Source organism: Panthera pardus, unplaced genomic scaffold (assembly GCF_024362965.1).
Source record: "Panthera pardus isolate Hobbes unplaced genomic scaffold, ASM2436296v1 HiC_scaffold_2, whole genome shotgun sequence".
Classification (NCBI taxonomy): domain Eukaryota; kingdom Metazoa; phylum Chordata; class Mammalia; order Carnivora; family Felidae; genus Panthera; species Panthera pardus.
Window position 1 is genome coordinate 110,782,677 of NW_026526765.1, and position 12,465 is coordinate 110,795,141.

Consider the following 12,465-nt stretch of genomic DNA (forward strand, 5'->3'; position numbering starts at 1 on the left):
TCTGAGAACGTATATGCTTCCCACAGCTTTTAGTTGGATTTTATTTTCTCCCTAGGTGTGGAATATTTAGTTGTCAGTGTATATTATTTCTGTCCACTTCTTAAGTTAATTCTAGGTGGGTAATACAATTTCACATTTTCTGAGCACTTATAAAATGCTTGGGATTAGAACCAGTCAGGAAGGGTGACTAAATTCCTGGAGGTATACCAGCTGGGAAATTTGCATTTGTGGATCATGTCTTCCCGCCCTCCCCCACTCCCTTAAAAATAATCCACACACACTCCAAGAGACCGTATTTATCTAGTAACTCACATTTGATTGTGCACGTTTCGCTTACCTCAGGCAAGCCTTTTCATTAATCCTGGAAAAAGACTTTGTGCCTCAGTGCCCTTTGGGTCTCTCCAGTTGTGCCTTGGGACATTGTTAGTAGTAATAAACTGGATTTCTCTGATTCTAGCAGTACCTCGCTGTTGACGGATCTCTGGCCTCCCTGAAAGTATCTCCCTTTTAGGGTCATACGTCTTCAGGGGGAATTCACATGTGTTTATAACAAGTCTTTGAGGCTTACGAGTCTGCCAGTACAGTTGCTGGAAACCTTGGGGAAGGTTCCTCTCCAGTGGTGTAGGGGGCACCAGTGGGTTCCCCTGCTGCTGAGGGCTGGCCTTCTCTAGGGAACTGCACAGATGCTGTGTTCCTGGAAGCCGTCTTCCTTGGGTGTGTGTGTGTGTGTGTGTGTGTGTGTGTGTGTGTGTGTGTGTTTGTGTTTAAAGTATACACAGTTACTTTGTTTGAATGTATTTATATTTTTGTATGTATAACTCACACACTTCTGCACTTTGAGATTTTTCAATCATTTTAGTAAAACAAACTCCTTCAGACTTTGCTCACTGTTATTCTTTTCCCTAAATCTCAGACATGAGTCTTTTGAGAAATTTAGAAGAAATCCAAATGATAGAATATATGCTTTTGTTAGAATCAGTCTGCTCCTACAATGTCAGCGTACATCTACAATGTCAGCATGTTTGTGTTTTGGTCAAGCCTGTTTGCTTTATCCCCTTTCCCTTAGTGTGACTTCTTTCCTAAAAGGCATTTCAGCCCACATGCAAATATACCTTGTGAATACATACATCATGCCCAGATTCAGCTGAATATCAGAATGATATTCTATTTGCTCTTTCCTCGAAACTCGAAATAGAGAGTCTCTGTCTTAGTGTCTCCTGGGAAGTAAGGTAAGCTATTGTGTCATTCTTAGGAACAATAGTTTTGCTTGACCAGGTAGACTGTTTCTCCCACTGTTTCTTGCAACATCTTGGAAGCCAAAGAGTAGAGAACTCCCTAAATTGACTGAAGAACCATTGTGCTGTGGGTTATCGCTAAAGGTGACACAGGAGGCCACCATGCCGTGGTCAGAGGCTTTCAGATGTGCTAAGATTCCCCTGGTGGTGGCCATACCTTGATGAATCCTGAGTGGCAAGTGGGGGTGGTGGTGGTGGGGGGTGTTGTACCAGTTGGCATCAGCACACAGTTCAGCCTCCATCTTCATCTCATACGTGTACATCTAAGTTGTGGCCACCGTACCTATTGGTTTATAAGCCACTAAAAAATGTAGACTGGAAGACTTAATGGAAAACAGATGGTGCTTGAAATCTCTAACTTACATTTGACAAAAGCTCTTTTGGAAACGCTGCTTGTGTGTACTTTTGTTGATTTAAACACAGCACCATTTTAGCTTGTTCTGCTGAATACTTTAAGAATTATTGTCCTAATCTAAGACAGCATTTCAAAGTGCACATGTTAATCATATACTTGATAAAACATTTCCTTGCCTTTCTCTTCAGAATCCAGTTGGCTTTTGAGTGGATAATTGTTGCAGTGAGCTCAGTGACATTGGAAGCGACTCTTGTCCATTTGAATTACTTAAAACACCACCATGAAAAGAAATACCTGTGATCTGCTTTCTCGGAGCAAAAGTGTAAGTACCTTTTGTTTTCATTTCTTTTCTAAAAATGTGTACACACACACACACACACACACATATATATTTTACTGTTTCTTTAGATTTTAATACTGTGTTGTCATGATCAGGCTTGTGGGAACCCTTGGTTAACTTTCGCTTCTTGGGACTGTATGCAGATTATTAACAAATGAAGACTTGTTCGTCTGTGTGGCCTAGTTGACATTTGATGAGAATTCTCTTTCAGCTAGTTTATGTGCCTTACCATTCATTTGTATAAGCCTGATGGTGTGATGTTGGAAACTCTGATATTTGGATCGATGCAGAAATTCTATGATTAAAAATTGAAACTGAAGACAGTTAAGTCTAGTATACTGAATTTTCTGGGCAAGTCCAAAAGGATAAACTGAGTTTATGTCGTTGCGTACTTCAATCAGTCACATTCCAAAAGTTTACGTACATGGTGAATAAATGTGAATACTTGATCAGTAAGACATGATTTCTATGAGCTGTCTACCCTAGTGTATGTCTCTAATTTTCTTTCCTTCAGAATTTTTTTTAAGTGAACACCCTCAGGGCCCTGAGGTAGAGTAAGCCTCCTTTCCAGTTACCTATTTATTGTTCTTAAGGTGCCAAATTAGTGATGATTTTTAGATCTGTATTAGCTTATAAATGAAAGCATAAGCAAATAGAGCAACCCGAAGAAAGCTACCCAAGGCAAGGATGAAAGTAGACTGTTAATTTCTATGAGGCAAGCTCTAAGAACATGTCCCTTTGTTAATTTACCCAGGGCGGGGGGAAAGGCATCCAAACAGATGCATTTGTGACGTAGGAACATTTATTTGAAGGCATCAGAAAAACCACAAATGCAAACACATTTCTCTAGAATGAGAATGCTTTGTGTTGCAACCCGTGATTCTTTTGTGATGGCCCAAGGCCATCTCAGATTCTTTCTACAGAATAACTATCAGACTTTTAAGGGTGAGCAATGCTGGAGTGTGTGGAGAGGGAAGTCTAGTGTGCTCAGTAGGGTTTCTTAAAAAATGAGAAGGTGCCCAGAAGTGTGCCGGTTCTTAAGAGTACAGAGTGTGTTTAATAACTGGCCACAGAAATTCAACAAACTTCGAGGGAATGTCTAAATTAATTTGTTTTCCTGGTTGGTGTTTGGTTGTATGGATTATTAGATAAAATAAAGGGCCATGGCTTGGATCCTGGAGTTCCTTCGGTCATGATATATTTGTTCATTAAAATAGGAGGTGACATGCATACAAATTACCGAACTGCCAACACATCTTTTTGTTACAGAGTTTTTTTTTTTTAATTTTTAAAGTTTATTTATTTATTTTTGAAAGAGAGAGGAAGGGGGTAGAAAGAGTCAGGCAGAGAAGGGAGAGAGAGGGAACAGGTCAGAAAGAGGGAGAGAGAGAATATCTTAAGCAGGTTCTGTGCCATCATCGTAGAGCCTGATGTGGGGCTTGAACCCAGAAACTGTAGAGCATGACTTGAGCTGAAATCAAGAGTCAGATGCTTAACCGACTGACCCACCCAGGTGCCCCTGTGACTGAGTTTTTCTTACTATATTAAATATGGATGTAAACCACTTACATAATCCTTCTTTCTTTCATTAAATTTCAGTGCCTTGTGATATGAAAAAAAATGTGTAAAGCCAAAGGGGAGAATATTTCGGAGAATTAAAAATCGATTATTAAACATTGTTCTGGGGGGAAAACATTCTAAAAGCAAATGATTAACTGTGCCGTGACTTTAAGGAACTGTGAATGCTTAATGATGCTAGGAGATTTCCCATTTATGTTTGCTTAGTGCAAAAATTTTAATCTTGGTGGAAAGCCTCATGATTCCCAGATTATGAGAACGTGAGTTGCCTACATGGGTCTAAATGTAAACAGAGAGCTCTCATTTCACTGCATCTTGGCTTCTTGAAAATCCACTGGCATAAAGAAAGTGCTTCCACTTAATTAACAGACTGCAGGTAGGAGATTGCTGTTTCTCAGAGAAAAGAGCTACACTTTTTGCCTAGTTAGAAGTTGTCATAGAGTTTCAAAAGTTCATTTTGCACTGGCCTGAAAAAGTCACCCCCCCCCACTAGATTTTTGCCATTACAAAATCCAAGGTTATACACTTAGAGGCAGATGTTTCCTATTTTTGATGAGGAAAATTTTAAGAATTAATTTGGTTTAGGGTTTGAGAATGTTTCTCTTTGGCATTATGACATTTAAAAATCCAAAGAGAATCTAAATGTTAAAACAGCCTCTGTTCCTCTCTGCAGGTCTCTGCATGTCTTGTATGTGTCATTGGGAAACTTCAGGCGTACAAAAGAGCAGGAAAAAAAAAGATCATCATTAGACAATTACTTTATTTTTTCCTGAACACTTAAAGAGTGTTCATATTTTTCTCTGTCACATTCAAGATCTGGTGCAGTGTCCCTTTTAATGATTAATGCTCTGGATTCTTCATTTATTTGGAAGCCATCCATGAAAACTTTTAGCTATAAAAATATAAATAAAGACCTTTTTTCTTAAAGTGATATTTTGCTGGTTTGGGAGGATAATTTGTGGTTATAGTGGGTAAAAATGGGAGGAACTCATGTGGATAGTATCCAAGTGAGGCCTGGCCTCAGTGGCTGTTGGTCCTTAAGGTCTCCTGTGGGAGACAGATGTGCATCAAAGAATCACACGCATATGTGTAAAGCAGTATTTCTCCAACCTATTACCTTTTGTAGGGCCAACGCTTTTAACCTGTCTTCATACATAATGGCTTCTTTGTCCATCCTAGAATGTAAATTTCCTGAGACAGAGGCAAGTAAGTAATTACGTGGTAATGGAATGAGTGAATGGGTACCCCATGTTATCTACTGAGAGAAGCATCCTAGTATAATGGCAGCGTATCATAGAAAGACGTGGCTTAGTCAGAGAGGTCAGTCAAGCCTTTCCTGAGAAAAGGGGATCTTCAGGGTAGTCTGTGGTCTGAAGGGTGACTTAGCCTACTAAGGCAAAAAGGGGGCTTCCAGACAGAGCTACCCTGGTGTGTCAAGACTGTAGTGTCAGGGAATGTGGTGGCTTCACGTTCAAGAACAAAAGCTAGAATAATCTGCTGACAACTGTAGAGAGATAGATAAAGATGAACGTATTTAAGAGATATTTAGGAGGGGAAAAATGATAGTGCTTTTTTTGGAAAGGTATTGGAGGTAGGATCTAGGGGAGAGGAAAGTATAGAAGGTGACTCCTGGGCTTGTAGTTAACTTAAGAAAATAGATGCGGTCCTTCCACTGTGGTGGAGAGCCTGGGTGTAAACCTGGGAGGGAATGGAGAGAGGCTAAGTCTGAGTCCACAGCTATTGAGATGAGAATGTTTCAAGATACAGGAGTTTGGGGAGCAATTTTTTGTAATTCAGAGAACAGGTGGATTTATACTCCAAACTGCTAATTCAATGTAGAAAATAGAGGGACACTTTAGTTGAAATTAAAAAAAAAATCCTGCAAGTTTAACCTCAAGCTGTCTTCACCAAATCTACAAGGGAAATATAATGACAATTATTTCTAATTTGGTTTTTAATTTACTGGAAAGAAAGACCATCCATTTTTGCAAACTATTATGTGTAGAGAAGTTCTGAGAAATAGCAGCCTCAATTATATTCTCTTATTTATTTATGATACAAACAAAACAGGACTTAAACTAGTTGATTTCTGAACACTTTCGAACATAAGCTCATAAAAACAGGTGTATTTTTTTTCTTCACTATTTCTGATATTATAATGTGGTTAGTTTTGATCTATACTTTTATACTATTCCTGAACAAGTAGAATATAATTTTAAAATTTATTAATTATTATTTTCTTAAAAACGAATTCAAATTTAAATAGCATAAACTACCTTAATTTAAAGTAAATCAACGCACTTATGTTGCTAAGTGAAAATGTCTAAAGAGTCAAATATCATTAATATTATCAAATAATATTAGGATGAACTTACATAAAAGTTTCTATAATAAATGGACCTAAATTTTAAAATCTTAAAATCAATTCTTTATCATAGATTCTTAAAATATGAAACATTTTAAATTTTGATGTTGTGGTTCACAGATCTGCTTATGACATTTAAAGAAGTCCACAAATTTAAAAAATGGCAAGACCGATATATTGCACATCAAGTGAAAATATCAAAAACAAATAATTTAAGCTTTACATTCCTGACTTACATAACCGTTCCAATTGTCTCCATCATTGGTATTTAGAATACATGGTATTAATATTTATCTGTCATAAAATAAGAATTTCAGCAAATTTCACAGGGCTTATAGAGTTTCTGGTATATAATGTCTCCTTATAGTAGAAGGATAACTTAAAGATCTTCTAACCCAGCCGTTTTATTTTGCTGATAAGGAAATTGAAACAGAAGTCTGGGGAGATGAAATAAACGACTTGCCTAAGAGGTAGCTTGGTGTAGTTGAAAAAAAAAATGTGAGCTTTAAAATCACACAGAGGTGCCTGGGTGGCCCAGTTAGTTAAGCATCTGACTCTTTGTTTTGGCTCAGGTCATGATCTCATGGTTTGTGAGTTCGAGCCCCACATCGGGCTCTGTGCTGACAGTGCAGAGCCTGCTTGAGATATTCCCTCTCCCTCTCCCTCTCCCTCTCCCTCTCCCTCTCCCTCTCCCTCTCCCTCTCCCTCTCCCTTTCCCTGTCTCTCTCTCTCTCTCTCTGTGTCTATATCAAAAATAAATAAACTTAATAAATAAATAAATAAAGTCATATAGAATTGGGTTCAAAATCTGGCTCTTTCAACTCTCCAGCTGTGGGACGTTTGATAAGTTACTGACTGTGGTATTCTAAAGGGTGTTAGGGAAATGATACTAACACACAATGCTTGGTACATCAAAAGTATAGATAACCTCATTAGAAAGTTCTATCCACCTTAGCCTATAAGTGAGAGAGACCACCTGTGTTCTTTCCTCTCTGTGATTCTTAAAATGTGTCAAAGATGGGGGGAAAAAAAGAAAAAATACCTATCTCTTAACTCCTTTTACCATTTCAAGTGCCTGAAAAGCTCCAGTGTTGGAAAAACTATGGTGTCCAGATGAAGTCCTATAAAAATTAAGGCATTCAAGGAAAAACAAATGAAAAATATCATAAAATAAATAAAGAGTTGATTATGTAGGTAGCATTTGTTCTTTAAAAACTCTGGATTTTCTGATTTAATTAATAATTACAAAAGGAAAGAGAAGGAAAGGAAAAACCTTCATCTGGCAGATAACCCTTTTCCTGAAGTATTTATTTGCAACAGGAAGTGTTGGAGTAAAAGATTCTTCCAGAAGTTTTATGATATGCATGCTTAACCTCTTTAAAGTTTTGGAGCCATCTCTTAGTGGACTGACATTTCATTTTCATGGGTCTGTTCGACATTCTTGCGTGACTTCTTGGAGTTGTATACCTCTTGGAGTGCTTAAGATCACATTTGTTTTTTTCTGGGTGCTGTTTCTTTGTCCATATGCTGAAAGGGAAAAGCATAAGCTGGTCTCTGTCTGTTCTAACCTTCCGAAGTGTCTTTGCCATCTCTGGAAGCTGGGGACAGCTTTGGCTGTTCTGCCTTCTGCTTTATTGGGGCTGCACAAGTCTCATTTGTACAACAATTACAGATTTTTGAATTTTTCTATAAAACCATCTTATCTTAAAACTATAATTGGTAAAATGAGGCTTGGTGAGGTATATAGAGCATATACATGTATAGTGTAAGCAGGAAAATCCCATGCAGAAGGGAAGCCTTCTTTTTGTTTACTATTCTGAATTATAATGGATCAGCTAATCCCTCTGTTTAAAGCTTGCCTTCTCCTGACTCAAATATGTTTTCATGAAGTCATCTAATTTTATTCTAGAACAGCATTTAGTTGTAAACATCTAGAATTTTTTCCTTTTACCTACATAGCATAACAATTTAGGACAGAAAGAAAGTAATTAACAAAGAATATGCTTTTTAAAGCTGTTAGAAAATTTCACAAAAAAGTACTCTAGCAACAACTTTGCTTGTAATTAAATAGTTTAATTTGTTACAGTGGTTAAGGCTCTATCCCAATCCTTTAACAACTACTGTTAGCTGTAGCAGCTCTTTTCAATCCATTGGTCCCTGAGAGAAAGGAACCATTTACAGTGACCCCAGCATCACATCCATGACTCAAATTTTCCTTGGCATTTCTCCTGTGACATATTGATATAGTATGATTTTTCTGCAGTTAAAGATTTAATTCCAGCAGCTTGTATTTCTTTTGAAAATAATCTTAAAAATAATAGATTTACTCTTTCTTGGTATGAGGAGCTCTAATCACGATAGCCCACCATAAGGTTCTCTTCAGTATTATGATGTTCTTTCACTGATCTAGGTGTTTACTGTTTTCCTGGTATAAGGAAGCCAATGTGATCAAGTGCAGCAATCTCAAACTTGGGCTTCAAAAAGAAATTATTAGGACTTCTGTTTATATTTACTTTCAAATGTGATCTTTTTTCAAATTTCAACTTTTTGTTTATGTTTGATAAATGTACAAAATACATGTGTACAATCGATACATATATAAATTGGGAAAATCTATTCCAGATATTTTTCCTGATAGGGGTATGTAATCAAAATAGTTTAGAGGCCATTCTTTGCAGTGAAAAGATCATTGTTTTTGGATTGGGATACCTGGATTCAGTCCTCAAATCCGCTAGTGCTTAAAGATCTGACCTTTAGTAAATTACTTATTTTTTTCTGAGCCTTAGTGCCTATGTGTATAGAAAAGAAAAAGTATATCATAATGAAGGGGAAATCTCCTTTCATATAATAGTTGGTTGGTAAATTCTATCTTGAGGGTTGTGGATGCTTTTTGGTAGCTACAGAGCTGAGTGATAATATCTGGCCCAGAAAAGAATTACTTGGAAATGCCAGGAAATGAAGTATATTCCTCTCACTAAAGAGGTGCGAGCATAGTTTCCAAGACCCTTTAGCCAGTTTTCATATTATGCACAGGATTCAGCCGTAAGATGAGTGGTTAAACTAGGTGAGAGTTCTCTTTCCTACCAGTTAAGAATTTCTGTGATTCTCAGTCATGTTGTGTCCATTTGTAAAATGAATTGAAAGTCATTTATCAAATAAATACAAAATCAAGACATTGCGGCAAAGGAGTGTATTAGCTCAGTTGCCTTAACAAAAATATGGTAGACTATGTGACTTAAGCAGCAGACATGTATTTTCTTAGAATTGTAGAGGCTGGGGACTCTAAGATCACGGTGCTGGCCAGTTCAGTTCCTGGTGACAGTTCTCTTCTTGGCTTTCTCATTGTGAACTCCCAAAGGCCCCTATCTCCAAATGCTATCACACTGGGCTATAGGCCTTCAAAATAGGAATTTGGGGTGTGACACAAACATACCTTCTATAACAGAGTTTGATATTATTTTTTATTTTATTTTTTTTCATCATGATAGGTATACTCTTTAATCCCTATCACCTATTTTACCCACTTCCCCTCCGGTCACCATCACTTTGTTCTCTACAGTTTCTTAACTGTAGAACTGTCTGTTTCTTTGTCTTTCTCTCTCTCTCTCTCTTTTTTTTCTTTGCTCATTTGTTTCTTAAATTCCACATATAAGTGAGATCATTTGGTATTTGTCTTTCTCTGACTGACTGACTTCACTTAACAGTATACTCTCTGGCTCTATCCATGTTGTTGCAAATGGCAAGGTTTCGTTCTTTTTTTATGGCTGAATAATATTCCATTGTGGATGTATACCACATCTTCTTTATCCATTTATCTGTTGATGGAATCCTCCATAGTTTGGCTCTTGTAAATAATGCTGCAATAAACACAGGGGTGCATGTATCCATTTGAATTAGCATTTTTTGTTTTTTTTGGGTAAATACTCAGTAGTGCAATTACTGGATCATAGGGTAATTCTTTTTGTAATGTCTTGAGAAAATTCCATACTTCTTCCACTATGGACTGAACCAGTTTGCATTTCTACCACCAGTGCATGAGGGTTTCTTTTTCTCTACATCTTCTCCAACACTTGTTTTGTGTTTTTGCTTTAGTCATTCTGAGAGGTGTGAGGTGATGTCTCATGGAGTTTTTATTTGCATTTCCCTGATGATGACTGATGTTGAGCATCTTTTCATGTGTCTGTTGACCATCTGTATGTATTCTTTGGAGAAATGTCTGTTCATGTTTTCTGACCATTTTTAATTGGATTATTTATTTTTTACATGTTGAGTTGTATCAGTTATTTACATATTTTGGATACTAACCCTTTATCAGATAAGTCATTTGCAAATACCTTCTTCCATCCAGTAGGTTGCTTTTATTTTTGTTGATTGTTTCCTTTGCTGTGCAGAAATTTATTATTTTGGTGTAGTCTCAATAGTTTATTTTTGCTTTTATTTCCTTTGCCTCAGGACACATATCTAGAAAAATATTGCTATGGCTGATGTCAGAGAGATTACTGCCTGTGCTCTCTCCAAGGATTTTTATGGTTTCAGGTCTCACATTTAGGTCATTAATCCATTTTAAGTTTATTTCTGTGTATGGTGTAAGAAAGTGGTCCAGTGTCATTCTTTTGCATACGGCTATACAGTTTGCTCAACACCATTTGCTGAAAAGACTTTCTCCCATTGTATATTCATTCCACTTTTGTCAAAGACTAATTGACCATATAACTATGGGTTTATTTCTGTGTTTTCTATTTTGTTATGCTAATCCATGTGTCTATTTTTATGCCAGTACCATTACTTCTGCTTTGTAATATAATTTGAAATCTGAAATTGTGATACCTCCACTTTTGTTTTTCTTTTTCAAGATTGCGTAGGTTTTCCAGGTCTTTTGTGGTTCCATACAAATTTTAGAATTGTTTTGTTTTAGTTCTATGAAAAATGCTATTGGTATTTTGATAGGGACTGCATTAAATCTGTAGATTGCTTTGAGTAGCATAGATATTTTAACAGTATTGGTTCTTCCAACCCATTTGCATTTAATGTCTTTCTATTTCTCTGCATTATCTTGAATTTCTTTTATCAGTGTTTTATAGTTTACATAGTACAGGTCTTTGATCTCTTCAGTTAAGTTTATTCCTAGATGGTTTTGTTTTTGGTACAATTGTAAATGGGATTGCTTTCTTGATTTCACTTTGTGCTACTTCATTATAAGTGTACAGAAATGGAACAGATTTCTGTACATTGATTTTGTATCTTGTGACTTTAGTAGTAGTTTTTTGGTGGACTCTTTAATGTTTTCTGAATATAGTATCATGTTGTCTTAGTATAGTGAGAGTTGTTCTTCTTCCATACCTATTTGTATGCCTTTTATTTCTTTATGTTCTCTCATTGCTTTGGTACGATGTTGAATAAAAGTGGTAAGTAGACATTGTTGTTTTGTTCCTGACCTTAGGGGAAATGCTTTCAGTTTTTCACCATGGAGTATGATGTTGACTGTAATTTTTTATGTAAGGCCTTTATTATGTTGAGGTATGTTCCCTCTATATCTACTTTGCATAGGGTTTTTATCATGAAGGAATGTTATACTTTGTCAAATGCTTTTTCTGCATCTACTGAAATGATCATATGGTTGCTATCCTTTCTTATTGATGTGACGTATCATGTTGATTTTTTTTGTGAATGGTGAACCACTCCTACATCCTGGGAATAAATCCCACTTGAAGGTGCTGTATGATTTTTTAAATTTATTGTTGGATTTGATTTGGTGATATTTTGTTGAGGATTTTTGCATCTATATTCATGAGAAGTATTGGCCTGTAGTTCTCTATTTTTGTGGTGTCTTTATCTGCTTTTGATATTATGGTGATACTGGACTAACATAGTAAATTTGAAAGTTTTCTTTCCTCTTCCATTTTTTAGAATAATTTGAGAAGTATAGGTATTAACCCTACTTTAAATGTTTGCTAGAATTCACCTGTGAAAATGTCCAGTTCTGGGCTTTTGTTTTTTGGGAGTTTTTGATTAGTCATTCAGTTTCATTGCTGGTAATTGGTCTGTCCAAAATTTCTATTACTTATGGCTTCAGTTTTTGCGGGTTATATGAAACTAGAAATCAGCCTCAAGAAAAAATTGGGGAAGAGCCCAAATACATGGAGATTAAATAATTTTCTGCTACAAAATGAATGGGTAATCAAAGAAGAAATCAAACAGTACATGGAAATATATGAAAATGAAAACACAATGGTCTAAAACTTTTGGGATGTAGCAAAAGTGGTTCTAAGAGGGAAGGTTATAGCAATACAGGGAGGTCTAACTGAAGAAATAAGAAAAATATCAAATAAACAACCTTAAACCTAAAAGAAGCTAGAAAAATAAGAAGAAATAAAACTCAAATCCTATAAAAGGAAGGAAATAATAAAGATTAGAGCAAAAATAAATGATACAGAAACTTAACAACAACGATGAACAGATCAATGAAACTACAAACTTGTTCTTTGAAAAGATCAACAAAATAAACCTCTAGCCAGAGTTCTCAAAAGAGAGA

The 12,465-nt window shown here is 36.2% G+C and overlaps 1 protein-coding gene across 5 annotated transcripts in view; it reads left to right on the forward strand.

Moving 5' to 3' along the window:
• The window catches only part of LOC128778304 (cAMP-specific 3',5'-cyclic phosphodiesterase 4D-like), a 475,712-nt gene that overhangs the window by 316,043 nt on the left and 147,204 nt on the right, over positions 1–12,465 (forward strand). For all 5 annotated transcript variants that reach the window (XR_008423854.1, XM_053907344.1, XM_053907345.1 and 2 more), the window contains one exon: positions 1,839–1,972. Coding sequence is in view for 4 of the 5 variants with exons in the window: in XM_053907344.1 (XP_053763319.1) it covers positions 1,931–1,972 (42 nt within the window). In the remaining variant the exon portion in view is untranslated. The remainder of the gene's footprint in view (positions 1–1,838; positions 1,973–12,465) is intronic.